We start from the raw sequence: 22,908 nt of genomic DNA, 5'->3' as shown, positions 1-22,908 counted from the left end.
AAAGTATAGGTCAGCTAAAATATTGCCTTCGCTTTCTAAATTTGCATAATCGAACACACCATATGTGCATACTAGAGCCCACTGACCCACTAGCTACATTTGTACATACAAGTTGTGTTTCAATTCAAGCTGTATGTGGTACTGCATATGTCGTCCCAATGTTTGGCTAAAAGATTATCAGGTGATCAATATTTTGCAGATGAAGAAAAACTGAGATGTGGTGCTCTAGCCTACATCATTATGAGCATTCTGAGTAATCACAGTTCATTAGCGTGACTGAACAATATTTTCATTAGTCATAATAGAAATAAATCACAACAGTGAAACTAGCCATCTAGTAATCTTTCAAACAAACATTGGTATGGCATATGCACTATCATTTTTGTCTATATCTAAGCCTTTAGATGATTTATCATATACCTCGTATTGCCCGGCCTCGTAACGCTATGGGAATCCCGATGCGCGAGCCGTGCAATAATTTTCCATATCACGCCCGGGCCCCGTTTGCCATATTTGGTAAATGCATCTATTTTCTGGAACTACTTTCTGTTCACAAACAACGCATGTAATTTGAGTCTGCGCTTGGATAATGGCTGACGATATTATTCTGTGGATGGGAAATATACCGAAAGACCAGTTGGACTCATTATTACCCTGACAAAAGCCTGCATTCCACCACAACCAATCATAAATATAACTGGTCACAAAAATGTGTCAAGTTTACAGCACTACGATACTCACATTCAGCTGGCATCGGTGTTGCTGGATACACTCAGCGACACCGATGCCAGCTGACTGTCTCTCAACGGAAGATCATCGGCGCATTTCAGATATTCTTAGTTGAGCTACTCCAGAATCTCGAACTGTAAACTAAACTGTTTCTTGTCAAGCATTTGTTTCTCGTTCACCGACTACGGTTTTTAACAACTGTGAAATCAACATGTCTCTACCTACAACATCAGTAAATGACCAACTTAGCTGGACTGTAGTGTCCATTCTTAAGAAAGAAAGTTTATAATGCGTTAAAATATTGTAAGTTATAAATTTACGTTCAGTTGCTGTTTCATTAAAACGTTATTTGTGGATATATTTAGTGACATTCTTTTGTCTATTGTGTGAGAGATGTTGACGCTTTTGCGTCGTTTAAAATTCTTCGTATAAATCCGTGCCAGTAAAAAGGCCTGAATCGAAACCCAGATGAAATCAAATAAGTTTTCTTTTGGGCCAGACGAGCGAAAAATAACATAACTAAAGACTTTTTTTTCCTATAAGGTATATGATAAAACCTTTATGGACTGGATACGGTTTTTGTTGCCATTCGGCCATTTTGAATAAGATCGTGAAACAAATTGACGTGCATATGTATAATATCTTGTATGATGTATGTGTGAAGTTTTATTGTGATTGGTCCAGGCATTTCTAAGATACAGGTCCGAACGCATGCATGCATGCACGCACGCACACACAGACGCCGTTTTTAGACTGTGTCCGAACGAGGACTAACAAAATGACGTGCATCAGGGATCCATAATGTCTAATGTATGTACATGTACCAAGTTTGAACAAAATCCATCCATAAACGACTGAGAATTACTTGATTTTGATGACTTTTCAGTACAAAAATGGCTGCCATTTGGCCATCTTGAATCAGATTGTGAAACAAATTGATGTGCATATGTATAATATTATGTATCATGTATGTGTGAAGTTTTGAATGTAATTGGTCCAGGCATGTCTAAGATACAGGTCCAAATGCTTGCACGCCTGAACGTACAGAAGTCATAAGTTCATAAGTCCCCACTGCATCCAAACAGGAACTAAAAATGACACACATACACTAGAGCTAGCATAAAATTAAATTATGAGTATAATTCCACATACTTGCACACAGTGTAGTTTCTGTTATAGTAGTGTCTTTACTTCCTTCACCAAGTGGACCCGGTCTTTTAACAGTCACTGTAATTTCATATTGAGTAGACCATTGTAATCCTGTGATGGTTGATGTATAACTCATCTGACTTGAATCACTGACTGATATAACTTGACCTGATATCCAGTCACTCTCACCACTCTCTCTGTAGTATACTTTATAAGATTCAACTGGACCTTCTCCAATATCATCAGTAGTCCATTTGTTCCAGGTCACAGTAAGCTGGTCAGATTGACTATCTGATACTTGTGGCTTGTTGCTAGTCTGAAATCTTGGCAGATCTGATGAAAAAAGTAATAGACATGGTTTATATCTAATCTAGCTTCAAGTTAAAGTGATCTGTTACTTTGCATTAGATACAAAATCATTTTAGCATCTAAGAGGTAGAAGTATACAAAAAAGGATGATTTTTTTTAGTCTAAACATTTTATGCTACACAGAAGCACAGAATCACCACCTGAGTAAGCCAAGTTATTCCTAACATGGTAATATAGTGAACAGTGAGCAACTAGAAAACACTTTTAAACCTTTTTTGTTCTAAGTCATTTGAATCATTACCAGGGATTTTTTTAAACAAGGGAACAGGGGCGCAGTGCCCTCATGCCATGGCCATGCATTCCTTACCCTGGGGAGCAGATCCTCTGGCAACCATAAAATTCTGAATGACCAGGGATCACATGTGGCCACAGTCTTCAACTGTGACCTGTCTGATAGTAATTTTGGCCCAAAGGAAGCCATAGAATGCTCCATTTTAACTTAGAATTATCAAAAACTCCACATCCTGGTAGGGAGAACCATACATGTATCTCCTCCACTTGATGGCCCCACTGAATTGCAGTGCTCCCTCTTGCAGTTTTTTTTTCTATAAAAACCCCTGATTACTATAACGGTATGTCATTAGTTCTGGTGAAACTATCTTCATCAAGTTTCAGCTGTTCAAACTAAACATTAAATGATATTTTATTTTGCTTGTAAATGGGTAACTGAAACATTAGAACACACCATCATGTTTGTAATGTTATAATAACATTCCTGTGAGTTGTCACACTACTGAAACAACAGATTATGTTCATATACATTTTCTTATCAGTAGACCATGCATGTAAAATTACAATTAATACTAAGATTTCAACACTATACATGTATGTAACAGTTCATATAAAATCTACTAACAAATCATTTCTCTCCATAACAAGTTTTGGGATGACAATCTTGACCTGAATCATCAACATCAAAATGCAGAGAGAAACATGAATACGCTTTTCAAACCAAAATCAAAAAGAAATTCATGATGAAATCAAATAAAAAATACATATTGATTTTCAGAAACTAGACACGAAAACTTGGCTTGTGCATGGGATTACAATATTTTCTTATTTTAAATAAGAAAATATTGTAATACTCTACAATACTTGTGATGCTTCCCCCCCCCCCCAGTTACAATATTAGGGAATAATAAATAAATGCTTGACAAAGTCATATCATATGTATTGTATGCCTATACTTCACATGCACTCTACATTGGTGTTTGGTGCCAGCATGACGATCACACATTTTGTCTCAATAAGTTAACTATTTAAGAAAAAAACTCGCATACACAGATGCTGTATAAAGTTTTTACAGATTATTAATATGCTATATTAGCAGACAAACAACACTACTATTTTATAGTGATTACAATTTTATCAGCTGTTATCACCTCCACATTTAGCAAAAAATAAAAACAAGCAGCCTGTCGGCTGAGATAGCTCTGCTGTTAGCAATGCACATTGCAATTAAAGAACAGAAGATGTCATTAGAGAATGAACAATATGTATAGTATCAAAGTAACAGGACTTGCTGTTTTCAACAAGAATTCAAAAATATCACTTTTCACCAAAAATGATCATCAAAATTAGATAATTGAAGATATCACCAGGATATTAACAAATCTGAAAGAGGTCCACATGTAGTACCTATATATGTAATATAAAAGCAATCAGACTATTGGTTTTCAACAAGAAGTCGAAAATATCACTTTTTACCAAAATTTAAAAAAATATTCACTAAATTTAGAGAATTAAAGATATCATCATAACATGAACAAATCTGAGAGAGGACCACATGTAGGACCTATATATGTAATATCAAAGCAATTGGACTTGCTGTTTTCAACAAGAATTCAAAAATATCACTTTTCACCAAAAATGACAAAAATATTCACCCAAATTAGAGAATTGAAGATATCACCAGGAAATTAACAAATCTGAGAGAGGTCCACATGTAGTACCTATATATGTAATATAAAAGCAAACAGACTTGCGGTTTTCAACAAGAAGTCGAAAATATCACTTTTTACCAAAAATTAAAAAAATAATCACTAAATTTAGAGAATTAAAGATATCATCATGACATGAACAAATCTGAGAGAGGACCCACATGTAGTACCTATATATGTAATACCAAATGAAAGCAATTGGACTTGCGGTTTTTAACAAGAAGTCGAAAATATCATTTTTTACCAAAAATGACAAAAGTATTCACCAAAATTAGAGAATTGAAGATATCATCACGAAATGAACAAATCTGAGGAAGGGTCTACCCAAGGTACATATACACCAAGTATCAAAGCATTCAGGCTCGTAGTTTTCAAGAAGAAGTCGAAAAAGTAAAACATTGACATGAACGACGACAGACAATCACTCATATGATAAGCTCCACTCGACAAAGTCGACAGCGGAGCTAAAAAACTAAAATGTTTTAAATAATGAAGATGAGAAAACAATAATACAAATACCAAAATACATAGGAAACTGTTTCAAAACAAGAGGAAAAACTGAAAACAACTATCTCAAAATAAGGTCATGTACATTGTACATGCATTAGTAAACCAAATATTCACAAACACAAATATGGAAAACAATCCAATTACCGTTTTTTTCCCCCTACTTTTTATTTGCTTGTAATTTTTTTTTAATTTTCTTGTGTGTATTTTTATTCTCACTTTAATTGCTTGTTTTTCTTCACATCTGTATTGCATTTTACTCAAAATTCTATATATAATCGTCTATAATAAGGTATATAAGGTATATAATAGCAATAAAGTTAATTATTATAATTGTTATTATATATATAAACTTACCATACAGTTGTAAAGTAACAGAGAATCCGGTATATTCAATATCAGGAGCACCACAGAAAAATACATCATCATTCTGAACAACAGCAACAGTGAAATTTCCAATAGCTGTGTATTTGTCACCATCATTATAGGTAGTAGGAGACAGGAAGTCAGTTGTACCCAGTTTCCATAATTTCATTTCATTATTTGATACCACAGGATTCCCAATGATTCCACAGATGAAATGCGTTTCTTCACCAGGGTTGACTTTGTGATAGGAAAAGCTTTTATGTTTAGGACTACCATCTACATAAAATAGTACAAAAACAACTCAAGATTAGTAATCACATTAAAGCTATTTTAACAGATACCAGTATAGAGTTTGACATACGAAGTAGTATATATGCGCCATGTATCAAATGCAACAACTACGAAACTCACATGATACGAGCAAACAGCCAAGCACATACATACAAGTAAACCAACAATATAATTACAACTCGCAATCATGACAAGTACTTTGCCTCTGATAAAAGAATAAAGATGTTAAATGTTGAAGATACTTTATATTGCAGTGTAAGGGATATCCCATTGCTATACTCACTAGCATTGAAGTTATTTATATACACTAAATAAATGCCCTGTCTGTGTCCCGAGTATATGGCCATGCACATATATAATGACAGATAAAGTCAAGTTATCAAACTAACTGAATAACACATACAGCCCAATGTCCTGTTATAGATCACATGACTTTTGAGAAGACTCTAGCCTTTTATAACTGCACAAGAACAACCACAAGTATTCATCCTGGTGTACCAACTCTATTTGAATGAATACCAGTATTTTTATCAGCTGCATTGTTTTCTCAGTGACAATTATACACTGTAGTTGCATAATTCACCATGGAAACCAGTGATTTGAAATACAAACCTTGTTGACAATCAGAATGTATAGTATCTAGATTTATCCATCCTGGTGCACAATCTCCATTTGGACAAACACCAGTGTTCTTATCACATGCTACATCGTTTTTACAATGACAATTATAGTTACATAATTCACCATAGAAACCAGTGATTTGAAAAACAAACCTTGTTGACAATCAGAATGTATAGTATCTAGATTTATCCATCCTGGTGCACAATCTTCATTTGGACAAACACCAGTGTTCTTATTACACGCTGCATTGTTTTCACAATGACAATTATAGTTACATAATTCACCATGGAAACCAGTGATTTGAAATACAAACCTTGTTGACAATCAGAATCTCTAGTATTTAGATTTATCCATCCTGGCGCACAATCTCCATTTGGACAAACACCAGTGTTCTTAACACATGCTGCATTGTTTTTACAATGACAATTATAGTTGCATAATTTACCATATAAACCATTAGGACAAAAGGAGGGAACTGAAAACAATGAAACATTAAATTAAATTAAAGTGCCTGTGAATTGCCCAATCACACATTTGTGTTTGTCGTATCCGAGATATTGCTCATGTTTAAACCACCCCCACCTATCCTGAAACAGTCGACTGTTTTTGGCCGAAGTAAAAGTGTGCCACCAAACGCCAAACGTTCTGTTTAATGTGCCTTATATACATCATCAGCTATGCATGCTGACCAGCAAGTTCCCCTTCTTACATGTATGTCGCAAGGGATATTTGAGTATGCAAATGAGACAATAATGAGGCGCCTCGTTTTAAAATACATAAAAATAAAATTGGCATAGATTGGGCTTGAAACCCATTTTTTCACTTTATAAATTTATTTTGTACTTAATAGCATAAACAATTATAATATTGATATACCAATAAATGATTTTGGGCCAGAAAATTGCAGGCATTTCACAGGCACTTTAAATAGTATTATGAACTCATACTACATATTGTTTATGAGCCCACAAATGTAATGGATTCTATTTTTACAGCAGGATTTCCGACCAGTTTCATTTCGAACATGGGTGTCATGATCAACAGGGAAACCCATTAAAACAATTGCGATTGGATAATGAACTGCAACATTGTATTACAGTGCTGTACTACTAAGTGACAGGCATGTGATTAAACATCGCTGCTACAATCAAATGCCATGTGAGTGCCAGATCAGAAGACCAATTAATGTTACAGTAACTGTTTTATGATAATTGTCTTCACTAATAATATGAATGAATAAGAACAATTTTCACACAAAATTACTCTATTTTCGAGACTTTTCAAAACTGTCAACATTCATGCCAAATTATTTACACTCATCTGACAGACAGGATACAACATGAAGCCACTTTATTTGTACAATTTTTTCCTTTATTCTGCCCATTACAATAATACATGTAATGCATTTCTAACACAAAATGGCAATCAGCCATCTTGAATCAGATTCTAAAGCATGCATGTGCAAATGTTTATACATGTGTAAAGTTAAAACATGTTAGAATTAAATATGTCCATGCATGACTGAGATCCGGTTCCAGAATGACAGAAATGTTTGATTTTGGTGATTTTTTATCACTAAAATAGCCACCATTTGAACATTTTGAATTGTATCACGTATAATATGATGTGTTATGTAAAATACATTTTGTAATTCATCCTATTGATAAACTGATATGTCCATTATGCTATCTGAAGGGATATCATAGTCATACCTTTACACTTATTACCACTCCATCCTGTATCACAGTCACTACTAAGGACTGCTAATACATTCTCCTTTTGTATTACACCCATTGTTAAACTGACATATCTGATGTGATATCGTAGTCATACCTTTACACTTATTACCACTCCATCCTGTATCACAGCCACTAGGACTGCTAATACATTCTCCTTTTGTATTACACCCATTGTTAAACTGACATATCTGATGTGATATCGTAGTCATACCTTTACACTTATTACCACTCCATCCTGTATCACAGTCACTAGGACTGCTAATACATTCTCCTTTTGTATTACACCCATTGTTAAACTGACATATCTGATGTGATATCATAGTCATACCTTTACACTTATTACCACTCCATCCTGTATCACAGTCACTAGGACTGCTAATACATTCTCCTTTTGTATTACACCCATTGTTAAACTGACATATCTGATGTGATATCATAGTCATACCTTTACACTTATTACCACTCCATCCTGTATCACAATCACCAGGACTGCTAATACATTCTCCTTTTGTATTACACCCATTGTTAAACTGACATATTTGATGTGATATCGTAGTCATACCTTTACACTTATTACCACTCCATCCTGTATCACAGTCACTAGGACTGCTAATACATTCTCCTTTTGTATTACACCCATTGGTAAACTGACATATCTGATGTGATATCGTAGTCATACCTTTACACTTATTACCACTCCATCCTGTATCACAATCACCAGGACTGTTAATACATTCTCCTTTTGTAGTTACACCTACACCCATTAGTAAACTGACATACCTGATATGATATCATAGTCATACCTTTACACTTATTACCACTCCATCCAGTACCACAATCGCCAGGACTGCTAATACATTCTCCTTTTGTAGTTACATCCATTGGTAAACTTACTTATCTGATGTGATATCATAGTCATACCTTTACACTTATTACCACTCCATCCTGTATCACAATCACCAGGACTGCTAATACATTCTCCTTTTGTAGTTACACCTATTAGTAAACTGACATATCTGATGTGATATCATAGTCATACCTTTACATTAATTACCACTCCATCCTGTATCACAATCGCCAGGACTGCTAATACATTCTCCTTTTGTAGTTACACCCATTAGTAAACTGACATATCTGATGTGATATCATAGTCATACCTTTACACTTATTACCACTTCATCCTGTATCACAATCACCAGGACTGCTAATACATTCTCCTTTTGTAATTACACCCATTGGTAAACTGACATGTCTGATGTGATATCATAGTCATACCTTTACACTTATTACCACTCCATCCTGTATCACAATCACCAGGACTGCTAATACATTCTCCTTTTGTAGTTACACCTATTAGTAAACTGACATATCTGATGTGATATCATAGTCATACCTTTACATTTATTACCACTCCATCCTGTATCACAATCGCCAGGACTGCTAATACATTCTCCTTTTGTAGTTACACCCATTAGTAAACTGACATATCTGATGTGATATCATAGTCATACCTTTACACTTATTACCACTTCATCCTGTATCACAATCACCAGGACTGCTAATACATTCTCCTTTTGTAATTACACCCATTGGTAAACTGACATATCTGATGTGATATCATAGTCATACCTTTACACTTATTACCACTCCATCCTGTATCACAATCACCAGGACTGCTAATACATTCTCCTTTTGTAATTACACCCATTGGTAAACTGACATATCTGATGTGATATCATAGTCATACCTTTACACTTATTACCACTCCATCCTGTATCACAATCACCAGGACTGCTAATACATTCTCCTTTTGTATTACACCCATTGTTAAACTGACATACCTGATGTGATATCATAGTCATACCTTTACACTTATTACCACTCCATCCTGTATCACAATCACCAGGACTGCTAATATATTCTCCTTTTGTAGTTACATCCATTGGTAAACTTACTTATCTGATGTGATATCATAGTCATACCTTTACACTTATTACCACTCCATCCTGTATCACAATCACCAGGACTGCTAATACATTCTCCTTTTGTAGTTACACCTATTAGTAAACTGACATACAGTGATAACATAGTCATACCTTTACATTTATTACCACTCCATCCTGTATCACAATCACCAGGACTGCTAATACATTCTCCTTTTGTAGTTACACCTATTAGTAAACTGACATACAGTGATATCATAGTCATACCTTTACATTTACTACCACTCCATCCTGTATCACAATCACCAGGACTGCTAATACATTCTCCTTTTGTAATTACATCCATTGGTAAACTGACATATATGATGTGATATCATAGTCATACCTTTACACTTATTACCACTCCATCCTGTATCACAATCACCAGGACTGCTAATACATTCTCCTTTTGTAATTACACCCATTGGTAAACTGACATATCTGATGTGATATCATAGTCATACCTTTACATTTATTACCACTCCATCCTGTATCACAATCGCCAGGACTGCTAATACATCCTCCTTTTGTAGATACACCCATTAGTAAACTGACATATCTGATGTGATATCATAATCATACCTTTACACTAATTACCACTTCATCCTGTATCACAATCAGCAGGACTGCTAATACATTCTCCTTTTGTAATTACACCCATTGGTAAACTGACATATCTGATGTGATATCATAGTCATACCTTTACACTTATTACCACTCCATCCTGTATCACAATCACCAGGACTGCTAATACATTCTCCTTTTGTAATTACATCCATTGGTAAACTGACATATCTGATGTGATATCATAGTCATACCTTTACACTTATTACCACTCCATCCTGTATCACAATCACCAGGACTGCTAATACATTCTCCTTTTGTATTACACCCATTGTTAAACTGACATATCTGATGTGATATCATAGTCATATCTTTACACTTATTACCACTCCATCCTGTATCACAATCACCAGGACTGCTAATACATTCTCCTTTTGTAGTTACACCCATTAGTAAACTGACATACCTGATATGATATCATAGTCATACCTTTACACTTATTACCACTCCATCCTGTATCACAATCACCAGGACTGCTAATACATTCTCCCTTTGTAGTTACACCTATTAGTAAACTGACATACAGTGATATCATAGTCATACCTTTACATTTACTACCACTCCATCCTGTATCACAATCACCAGGACTGCTAATACATTCTCCTTTTGTAATTACATCCATTGGTAAACTGACATATATGATGTGATATCATAGTCATACCTTTACACTTATTACCACTCCATCCTGTATCACAATCACCAGGACTGCTAATACATTCTCCTTTTGTAATTACACCCATTGGTAAACTGACATATCTGATGTGATATCATAGTCATACCTTTACACTTATTACCACTCCATCCTGTATCACAATCACCAGGACTGCTAATACATTCTCCTTTTGTAATTACACCCATTGGTAAACTGACATATCTGATGTGATATCATAGTCATACCTTTACACTTATTACCACTCCATCCTGTATCACAATCACCAGGACTGCTAATACATTCTCCTTTTGTATTACACCCATTGTTAAACTGACATATCTGATGTGATATCATAGTCATACCTTTACACTTATCACCACTCCATCCTGTACCACAATCACCAGGACTGCTAATACATTCTCCTTTTGTAATTACATCCATTGGTAAACTGACATATATGATGTGATATCATTGTCATACCTTTACACTTATTACCACTCCATCCTGTATCACGATCACCAGGACTGCTAATACATTCTCCTTTTGTAGTTACACCTATTAGTAAACTGACATACAGTGATATCATAGTCATACCTTTACATTTATTACCACTCCATCCTGTATCACAATCACCAGGACTGCTAATACATTCTCCTTTTGTAGTTACACCTATTAGTAAACTGACATACAGTGATATCATAGTCATACCTTTACATTTACTACCACTCCATCCTGTATCACAATCACCAGGACTGCTAATACATTCTCCTTTTGTAATTACATCCATTGGTAAACTGACATATATGATGTGATATCATAGTCATACCTTTACACTTATTACCACTCCATCCTGTATCACAATCACCAGGACTGCTAATACATTCTCCTTTTGTAATTACACCCATTGGTAAACTGACATATCTGATGTGATATCATAGTCATACCTTTACACTTATTACCACTCCATCCTGTATCACAATCACCAGGACTGCTAATACATTCTCCTTTTGTAATTACACCCATTGGTAAACTGACATATCTGATGTGATATCATAGTCATACCTTTACACTTATTACCACTCCATCCTGTATCACAATCACCAGGACTGCTAATACATTCTCCTTTTGTATTACACCCATTGTTAAACTGACATATCTGATGTGATATCATAGTCATACCTTTACACTTATCACCACTCCATCCTGTACCACAATCACCAGGACTGCTAATACATTCTCCTTTTGTAATTACATCCATTGGTAAACTGACATATATGATGTGATATCATTGTCATACCTTTACACTTATTACCACTCCATCCTGTATCACAATCACCAGGACTGCTAATACATTCTCCTTTTGTAGTTACACCCATTAGTAAACTGACATATCTGATATGATATCATAGTCATACCTTTACACTTATCACCACTCCATCCTGTATCACAATCACCAGGACTGCTAATACATTCTCCTTTTGTAGTTACACCCATTAGTAAACTGACATATCTGATATGATATCATAGTCATACCTTTACACTTATCACCACTCCATCCTGTATCACAATCACCAGGACTGCTAATACATTCTCCTTTTGTAGTTACACCCATTAGTAAACTGACATACCTGATATGATATCATAGTCATACCTTTACACTTATTACCACTCCATCCAGTATCACAATCGCCAGGACTGCTAATATATTCTCCTTTTGTAGTTACATCCATTGGTAAACTTACTTATCTGATGTGATATCATAGTCATACCTTTACACTTATTACCACTCCATCCTGTATCACAATCACCAGGACTGCTAATACATTCTCCTTTTGTAGTTACACCTATTAGTAAACTGACATACAGTGATATCATAGTCATACCTTTACATTTATTACCACTCCATCCTGTATCACAATCACCAGGACTGCTAATACATTCTCCTTTTGTAGTTACACCTATTAGTAAACTGACATACAGTGATATCATAGTCATACCTTTACATTTACTACCACTCCATCCTGTATCACAATCACCAGGACTGCTAATACATTCTCCTTTTGTAATTACATCCATTGGTAAACTGACATATATGATGTGATATCATAGTCATACCTTTACACTTATTACCACTCCATCCTGTATCACAATCACCAGGACTGCTAATACATTCTCCTTTTGTAATTACACCCATTGGTAAACTGACATATCTGATGTGATATCATAGTCATACCTTTACACTTATTACCACTCCATCCTGTGTCACAATCACTAGGACTGCTAATACATTCTCCTTTTGTAATTACATCCATTGGTAAACTGACATATATGATGTGATATCATAGTCATACCTTTACACTTATTACCACTCCATCTTGTATCGCAATCATCAGGACTGCTAATACATTCTCCTTTTGTAATTACACCCATTGGTAAACTGACATATCTGATGTGATATCATAGTTATACCTTTACACTTATTACCACTCCATCCTGTATCACAATCATCAGGACTGCTAATACATTCTCCTTTTGTAATTACACCCATTGGTAAACTGACATATCTGATGTGATATCATAGTTATACCTTTACACTTATTACCACTCTATCCTGTATCACAATCACCAGGACTGCTAATACATTCTCCTTTTGTATTACACCCATTGGTAAACTGACATATCTGATGTGATATCATAGTCATACCTTTACACTTATTACCACTCCATCCTGTGTCACAATCACTAGGACTGCTAATACATTCTCCTTTTGTAATTACATCCATTAGTAAACTGACATATCTGATATGATATCATAGTCATACCTTTACACTTATTACCATCCAATCCTGTATCACAATCACCAGGACTGCTAATACATTCTCCTTTTGCAATTACATCCATTGGTAAACTGACATATATGATGTGGTATCTTAGTCACACCTTCCCACTTATTACCACTCCATCCTGTATCACAATCACCCGGACTACTAATACATTCTCCTTTTGTAATTACATCCATTGGTAAACTGACATATCTGATGTGATATCATAGTCATACCTTTACACTTATTACCACTTCATCCTGTATCACAATCACCAGGACTGCTAATACATTCTCCTTTTGTAATTACACCCATTGGTAAACTGACATATATGATGTGATATCATTGTCATACCTTTACACTTATTACCACTCCATCCTGTATCACAATCACCAGGACTGCTAATACATTCTCCTTTTGTAGTTACACCCATTAGTAAACTGACATATCTGATATGATATCATAGTCATACCTTTACACTTATCACCACTCCATTCTGTATCACAATCACCAGGACTGCTAATACATTCTCCTTTTGTAGTTACACCCATTGGTAAACTGACATACCTGATATGATATCATAGTCATACCTTTACACTTATTACCACTCCATCCAGTATCACAATCGCCAGGACTGCTAATATATTCTCCTTTTGTAGTTACATCCATTGGTAAACTTGCTTATCTGATGTGATATCATAGTCATACCTTTACACTTATTACCACTCCATCCTGTATCACAATCACCAGGACTGCTAATACATTCTCCTTTTGTAGTTACACCTATTAGTAAACTGACATACAGTGATATCATAGTCATACCATTACATTTATTACCACTCCATCCTGTATCACAATCACCAGGACTGCTAATACATTCTCCTTTTGTAGTTACACCTATTAGTAAACTGACATACAGTGATATCATAGTCATACCTTTACATTTACTACCACTCCATCCTGTATCACAATCACCAGGACTGCTAATACATTCTCCTTTTGTAATTACATCCATTGGTAAACTGACATATATGATGTGATATCATAGTCATACCTTTACACTTATTACCACTCCATCCTGTATCACAATCACCAGGACTGCTAATACATTCTCCCTTTGTAATTACACCCATTGGTAAACTGACATATCTGATGTGATATCATAGTCATACCTTTACTTATTACCACTCCATCCTGTGTCACAATCACTAGGACTGCTATACATTCTCCTTTTGTAATTACATCCATTGGTAAACTGACATATAAGATGTGATATCATAGTCATACCTTTACACTTATTACCACTCCATCCTGTATCACAATCATCAGGACTGCTAATACATTCTCCTTTTGTAATTACACCCATTGGTAATCTGACATATCTGATGTGATATCATAGTTATACCTTTACACTTATTACCACTCTATCCTGTATCACAATCACCAGGACTGCTAATACATTCTCCTTTTGTATTACACCCATTGGTAAACTGACATATCTGATGTGATATCATAGTCATACCTTTACACTTATTACCACTCCATCCTGTGTCACAATCACTAGGACTGCTAATACATTCTCCTTTTGTAATTACATCCATTAGTAAACTGACATATCTGATATGATATCATAGTCATACCTTTACACTTATTACCACTCCATCCTGTATCACAATCACCAGGACTGCTAATACATTCTCCTTTTGCAATTACATCCATTGGTAAACTGACATATATGATGTGGTATCATTGTCATACCTTTACACTTATTACCACTCCATCCTGTATCACAATCACTAGGACTGCTAATACATTCTCGTTTTGTAATTACATCCATTGGTAAACTGACATATCTGATGTGATATCATTGTCATACCTTTACATTTATTACCACTCCATCCTGTATCACAATCACCAGGACTGCTAATACATTCTCCTTCTGTAATTACACTCATTGGTAAACTTACTTATCTGATGTGATATCATAGTCATACCTTTACACTTATTACCACTCCATCCTGTATCACAATCACCAGGAATGCTAATACATTCTCCTTTTGTAGTTACACGTATTAGTAAACTGACATATCTGATGTGATATCGTAGTCATACCTTTACACTTATTACCACTCCATCCTGTACCACAATCACCAGGACTGCTAATACATTCTCCTTTTGTAATTACACCCATTGGTAAACTGACATATCTGATGTGATATCATTGTCATACCTTTACACTTATTACCACTCCATCCTGTATCACAATCACTAGGACTGCTAGTACATTCTCCTTTTGTAATTACATCCATTGGTAAACTGACATATCTGATGTGATATCATAGTCATACCTTTACACTTATTACCACTCCATCCTGTATCACAATCACCAGGACTGCTAATACATTCTCCTTTTGTAATTACACCCATTGGTAAACTGACATATCTGATGTGATATCATAGTCATATATACCTTTACACTTATTACCACTCCATCCTGTATCACAGTCACTAGGACTGCTAATACATTCTCCTTTTGTAATTACATCCATTGGTAAACTGACATATCAAATGTGATATCATAGTCATACTTGACCCTTACACTTATTACCAATCCATCCTGTATCACAATCACCAGGACTGCTAATACATTCTCCTTTTGTAATTACACCCATTGGTAAACTGACATATCTGATGTGATATCATTGTCATACCTTTACACTTATTACCACTCCATCCTGTGTCACAATCACTAGGACTGCTAATACATTCTCGTTTTGTAATTACACCCATTGGTAAACTGACATATCTGATGTGATATCATTGTCATACCTTTACACTTATTACCAATCCATCCTGTATCACAATCACCAGGACTGCTATACACTCTCCTTTTGTAATTACATCCATTGGTAAACTGACATATATGATGTGATATCATAGTCATACCTTTACACTTATTACCACTCCATCCTGTATCACAATGACCAGAACTGCCAATACATTCTCCTTTTGTATTACATCCATTGGTACAATGACAGGCCTGTGTACATCCCGCTCCATATGTTCCAGAAGGACAATCTGGAAAAAACGATGACGTCAGTTTTGAAAAGATCAATATGTTCAATGTATTTACCGTATTAGTAGATTACCCCTGAAATGGAAAATATCATATTTTACCAAAAATAGAGAATTGAAGATATTATCTAGAAAAGAACCAATCTAACAAAGGTCCACCCAAAGAACGTACATACCAAGTATCAAAGCAATCAGCTGGTAGTTTCCAAAAAGAAGTCGAAAATAGCATTTTTTACCAAATATGATAAAAATATTAGCCAAAAAAAAGATATTGTCACAAAATGAACAAATCTGATTCAGGTCACCCAAGGTACCTACATTCTAAGTATCTGAGCAATTGAAGAAGAAGAAAGAAGAATAAAAAAATGCCAATGTTGATGGATGGATGAGTACTTGTCAATATTGAGAGATATTAATCTGGAACAACAAAACTAATCAAATCTGCGCATATGTTCAGAGCATCTATGTACCAAGTTTCATCAAAATCCAATGAGTGGTTCTTTAGATATCAGTGGAACAGTCATAGAACAGCTAAAAATTAGCTAATTATCATGCAAATTAGGTAATTAACGAGCATGGATTTTTACCAAAACCTAATCAAATCTGCGCATTGGCCCAGAGCATCTATGCACCAAGTTTCATCAAAAACTGATGCATGGTTCTTGAGAAAAGCTGACAATTAATTATGCAAATTAGGTAATTAATATGCACAATTATTTACCCTGAAACTAATCAGGTCTCTACATAGTCCTAAAGGATCTATGTACCAAGTTTCATTGAAATGCGATGATTAGTACTTGAGATACCCGTGGAAAAGCTGAGAATTAACTAATTATGCAAATTAGGTGATTAATATACACAAATATTTATCCGAAACAATCAATCTCTGCATAGTCCTTGAGTATGTAAGTACCAAGTTTCATTGAAATGTAATGCTCACTACTTATATCAAAAGCTGAAAATTAATTAATTATGCAAATTAGGTAATTATATGTACTGATATTACCATAAAAACTATCAGGTCTGTGCAGTGTCATATGACATCTATGTACCAAGTTTCATTGAAATGTGATGATTAGTACTTGAGATATCAGTGGAAAAACCGAAAATTGACTAATCATTATGCAAATTAGGTAATTAGTATCCACGGATTATTACCAAAAACTAATCATAACCTAGCATTAGTTCAGATCATGTATGTACAAAGTTTCATCAAAATCCAATGAGTGGTTGTTTAGATATCAGTGGAACAGTCATGGAACCACTAAAAAATAGCTAATTATCATGCAAATTAGGTAATTAATATGCACGGATTTTTACCAAAAACTAATCAAATCTGCGCATATGTTCAGAGCATCTATGTACCAAATTTCATCAAAATCCAATGGGTGGTTCTTTAGATATCAGTGGAACAGTCATAGAACAGCTAAAAATTAGCTAATTATCATGCAAATTAGGTAATTAACGAGCATGGATTTTTACCAAAACCTAATCAAATCTGCGCATTGGCCCAGAGCATCTATGCACCAAGTTTCATCAAAAACCGATGTATGGTTCTTGAGATAGCAGTGGAACAGTCGGACACACATACACAAATACACACATACATACATACACACATACACACACACATACAGATACAGACACACTAACTGCAAAGACTCCCATTTTGTGCTTCGCACATGGGAGTCAAAAAATTACTAGTGTTGCCGCAGAGTCAACAATAGAGAAAAGCCAGGAGTGGACGCTTGACTTTGTGGAAGCTATTGCAAATTACGATGTTAGACAACTACACTGGTTTGACGAATATTCAGTAATCTGTACAACTGGGAACTGTATCTACGGACACGCTGAAAGAGGGCAACCTGCAGTCCAAGTTCAAAGACATGCCAGTAATGCCAACTATACTATCAGCTTGCTAACAAGTGCGTCAGGTATTGACCATGCTGATATTATTTCTGGGCCTTCCAACGGTTTAGAAATGTTGGATTTTTTGGATGACGCAACAAGAATCGTTGATGTATTTGGAAACCCCATTTTATCAGATGGAGATTGCGTTGTTCTCGACAATTGTGGGTTTCACCATGGATATTTTGTAGAGCCAGCACTAAGAGATTTATTACGTAGACAGGTAGTTGAACTCATTTTTCAGCCTCCATATAGTCCACAGTTTAATTTTAGTGAACTCTGCTTCCGCTATATAAAAATTTGCCTGTTACAGTCCCAGTCATTTAATAAAACACTCATGTTAAAAAAATACATGGAACATCTGCAATCTGGTGAATTAATATGTACTCTATGTGGGTAAAACTCATCATAAAGTGATTTTTCTTTTCTAGTATTGTATTGATAACTGAAACTTCCATTGACCCATGTCCAAAATGTCAGAGTACACAAGTGCAACCAAACTATGTCTCATACATGCTCAAGTAACTGCATTCATAAATCTGAGTAAACCTTGATGTACCTTGATAACAACTTGACTTCTACTAGCCGCTGACAACTGAAGTATATTTAGACCACATATGTCAATGTGCCTGGTTAACATTTATAAAATTGCAGTAACTGCAAAGTGTTTTCACTGATCTTCAACTTTGTGAGCCGGGTTTTCAGTGATGGCTCTTTATTTCTGACCATTTTTTTTCAAGATTTCAGCATAAATTTTTCATAAAACCAAACAAAAACCAGACTGTGGTTCATTTATGTCACTGATTCAGATCAAGGTCATGACATCACTGAAAACCCGAGCATTACAATCTAAGTATTCATTCTGAGCATGCTCAGTTGTTCTCTCAGTGTTGTTGGGAGAGGTAATTTATGATGAAAATCAGGAAATATTAGGGTTGTACAAACCCATTTGTTTACCTAATCACACTACCAGAAAATCCATGGAAATAATAAATTTTTTAATAAATTTATTACTCGTTAGGCTTAATAACAGATTACACACCAAACAGAAACGACTAGAGAATATACCCGAGTCCAAAGGGAACACCCCCGGGTTGCATTCTCTAAGAAAAAGGCATCGCCTAAGGGGTCACCCCCAGGGCAATCACGCACCAGAAGCCTGTTAGTTTCAATTCTCACAAATGTTTCCGGTGTGCCACAATGGGCCGGTCGGAAGCTTGTGGGGAGGTGGGCGGCTTTTTCCATGAATTTTCTGGTAGGTATGATTAGGTAAACACACAGGTTTGTACTACCCAACATCACCTACCAGAAAATTAGTGGGAATAATAAATTTCATTTATTACTTGTTAGGCAGACCTTCACTGGCCAATTGGGTGCCACCAGTGTCAGAAGGCAGGTGGGCTTGAGTCATAACTTCTCCAACACTTGGTGTCTATTTGGAAGGGTGGAACGGTGTAAGCGTCCATGGGACTGCCAGAAATCGATAGAGCACCCGTGGCAAATGCGCTCGTCTCCGGGAGCAGCAACACATACATGTACGTTGGGAGCTTGGCATTCCGGTGATTGGCAAAAAGATCCATTTGGGGGCCGTTCCAGAGATGAATAAAAAAGCGATCCGCCACCCACTGGGGAGGGCCACCAGGACTTGGTCCGACAAGTGAACCCTGAACGTCAGGTTCCGCATGTGGGCCTAGCGGTCCAACAAGCACCTGCTGCTGACAGAACAAGACGACGAACTGAAATCATATTCCCAAATGGAGCATCAGTTCATGCATAGAAGCCGATCCCATCGACCGGAGTTGGCTGTCGAGCTTCACAAAAGTTTTGCATCGCACCTGAAAGGGGCGGACAAGCCCTTATTTTGTTTCGAACTGGATACCCGGATACCCGGAGTGTTTGCGTTAGTGCTCCGCTGACACCTCCCTGTCTTGGTTGTGCCCTAACCAGTCATCGAGGTATGGGTTCAGATAAATCGAACCTGTGGAGCACCTGGGTCACCTGTCTAAACACACCCTGGTGAAGACGTACGGCGCCATGCACAAACTGAAAGGGAGGGCAGTATACTCGTAAACTTGCCCACTAAAGGGAATCTGAGATACCGGCTTAGTGGTGAATGGGGATGTGGAAATATGCATCGCTCAACTCTGGAGTGCACTGATAGAAGCACAGAAATAGGTGTTTCCATCCGATTGAGCTCTACAAACCCGTTTAGCCGCCTGAGGACGCCTTGACCTCATTCCTCGGTAGAAGAGCAGAGCAGGGATGAGGAGTCAGAGGTGGAGGAGACCAGAGAGGAATTCGATACCCCTGAGACTCTACTGCAAGTGTTCAGGAGTCAGAAACTCTCTTGCGCCAAGCTGGTGTGTGCTGCGTGAGGTGTGATCCGACGTAAAGGAGTGGACGGGGGTTCGTGGCTAGAGCTCCCCAGAACTCCAGCCTCCAGTGTAGGAGGACAAAGACCAGGAGGCTAAGCTCGAGGATACTGGAGGAGGGGACCTGGAGCCGTACCACCGTCCATGCCCAGGCAGCCGGTGAAGCCTTTAAAGAGACTGTGTGGCTCCCTGGCACCCAGAAATGCAAGAACGTCCACGTACTTGGATCTCTTCTGACACTTCCCACTACCGGTCTTCTTCTGCCCCTTAGAAGGAGACCACAAGCACTTAGATCCTTGCTGGTTCTGGTCCTAAGCGAGGGACTTATTGCCTGAGCTGTCCTGTAGTTTTGGTTTGAACTGTTGAACAGCCCTATCCAAAAAGAATGATTGCTTTAATTGGATACATTGATCCTGAGCAACTACCAAACGATCACCACATCAGATAGCCGGCCACCAAAGAGCAGGCCACGCGCCCAAGGCCCTCCACTGGAGATCAAACTCGTCTCCCGCTGGAGTAGGGTAGGTGCACTGACTCAGTACTGCCTCCCACTCAACCGAATCCGCTACTGCTAAGAGGGCAGTATGGACTTGCAGGATGTCACACATATCGACTCTCTGCACAGCCAAAACTGGTCAATCTGCCCGAGGATCGTGGTTCGTTGCTTAGCACTCAGGTGGTCAGAACATAAAAGGGTGAGCTGACGCTCTAACGCCAAGGAGACCTATTCTACAAAGTTGATGGGTTTTTAAGTTCTGCCTGCAGCGCCCAATGCACGTGCAGGCTGTGGTGTCGGTCAAAAGACCCTGCAACATGGCCTTCCCGATCCACGTAACCCGTTTTAACAAAGGCATGAGTAGCGAGATCGGAGCAGGGAACCTGTGAAGAAGGCTGCGGCGTTGCACGAGTAACCCGAATCAGAGACCCGTTGACGGTTTGTGTAGCCCCTATGGGGTATCATTCCCCAACGGGAGGCATGAAACAGGACCAACCAAATCCAGGATCAGTCTTCTCGTCCTTGTCTCCCAAAGGGTACCAATCACCCCCTCAATCGCCTTCTTAGCCCCCTCCACAACCTGGGTCACACAAGGTCCCCAGGAAAGTTGGCCAACAAGCGTGGTTTCAACATCGGCAATGAGAGAGAGAGAGGGAAGTGCCGATGATAACAAAAAGTCCAAACGCAACTCCTTCATCCAGGGAGGTGGGATCACCACGGCCAGCATGCAAACAAAGTCTCTCGCCAAGCACTGCCCGGTTCACAAGCTGCGTCCTTAACCGTATAATGGTAAGGGTCATAGGAGAAGTGGACACTCCCTTTCCCACTTGATGAGAGTCGTCCTCCCCTCTTAAGGAGAGGATGGGACACATCTGACCAGAGTACTGACGGAGGAGGGGGAAAACTCTGGCCCTAATAATGAAAAGGCCTTACCGTGATGTTGGGAGTCAGAGTCGATTGGCAAAATTTCTCGGAAAGCCCAGTGAACAAACCTCTGCCTCTTTTGTCCAGTACACGCTTACAGAGAAAAAATATTTCGAACCACATGCACTGGAAAAAAAAAAGAGAATTGAAACTAACAGACCTTGGGTGCGTTTTTCTCAGAGAATGCTACCCTAGGGTAATCCCTGTGGACCCAGGTATATTCTCCAGTAGTTTCTGTTTGGGGCTGTAATCTGTAATTAAGCCTAACGAGTAATAAATGAAATTTATTATTTCCACAGATTTTCTGATGCAGTAAACAAGACCCACTTAGGCTCTCAGATT

At 37.2% G+C, this 22,908-nt stretch overlaps 1 protein-coding gene across 1 annotated transcript in view; it reads right to left on the bottom strand.

Annotated features, from left to right (window-relative positions):
* LOC144359600 (tyrosine-protein kinase receptor Tie-1-like) overlaps positions 1-22,908 on the bottom strand; it is a 72,505-nt gene that overhangs the window by 4,563 nt on the left and 45,034 nt on the right. The window contains exons 6-9 of the mRNA XM_085504050.1: positions 16,738-16,869; positions 6,286-6,447; positions 5,052-5,336; positions 1,882-2,211 (exon numbers count right to left, since the gene is read on the bottom strand). Of these exons, the coding sequence (XP_085360176.1) occupies positions 1,882-2,211; positions 5,052-5,336; positions 6,286-6,447; positions 16,738-16,869 (909 nt within the window). The remainder of the gene's footprint in view (positions 1-1,881; positions 2,212-5,051; positions 5,337-6,285; positions 6,448-16,737; positions 16,870-22,908) is intronic.

The sequence above is a fragment of the Saccoglossus kowalevskii genome, chromosome 9 (genome assembly GCF_978046115.1).
Source record: "Saccoglossus kowalevskii chromosome 9, keSacKowa6.1, whole genome shotgun sequence".
Lineage (NCBI taxonomy): Eukaryota > Metazoa > Hemichordata > Enteropneusta > Harrimaniidae > Saccoglossus > Saccoglossus kowalevskii.
This window is presented reverse-complemented; position numbering and strand designations above follow the sequence as displayed.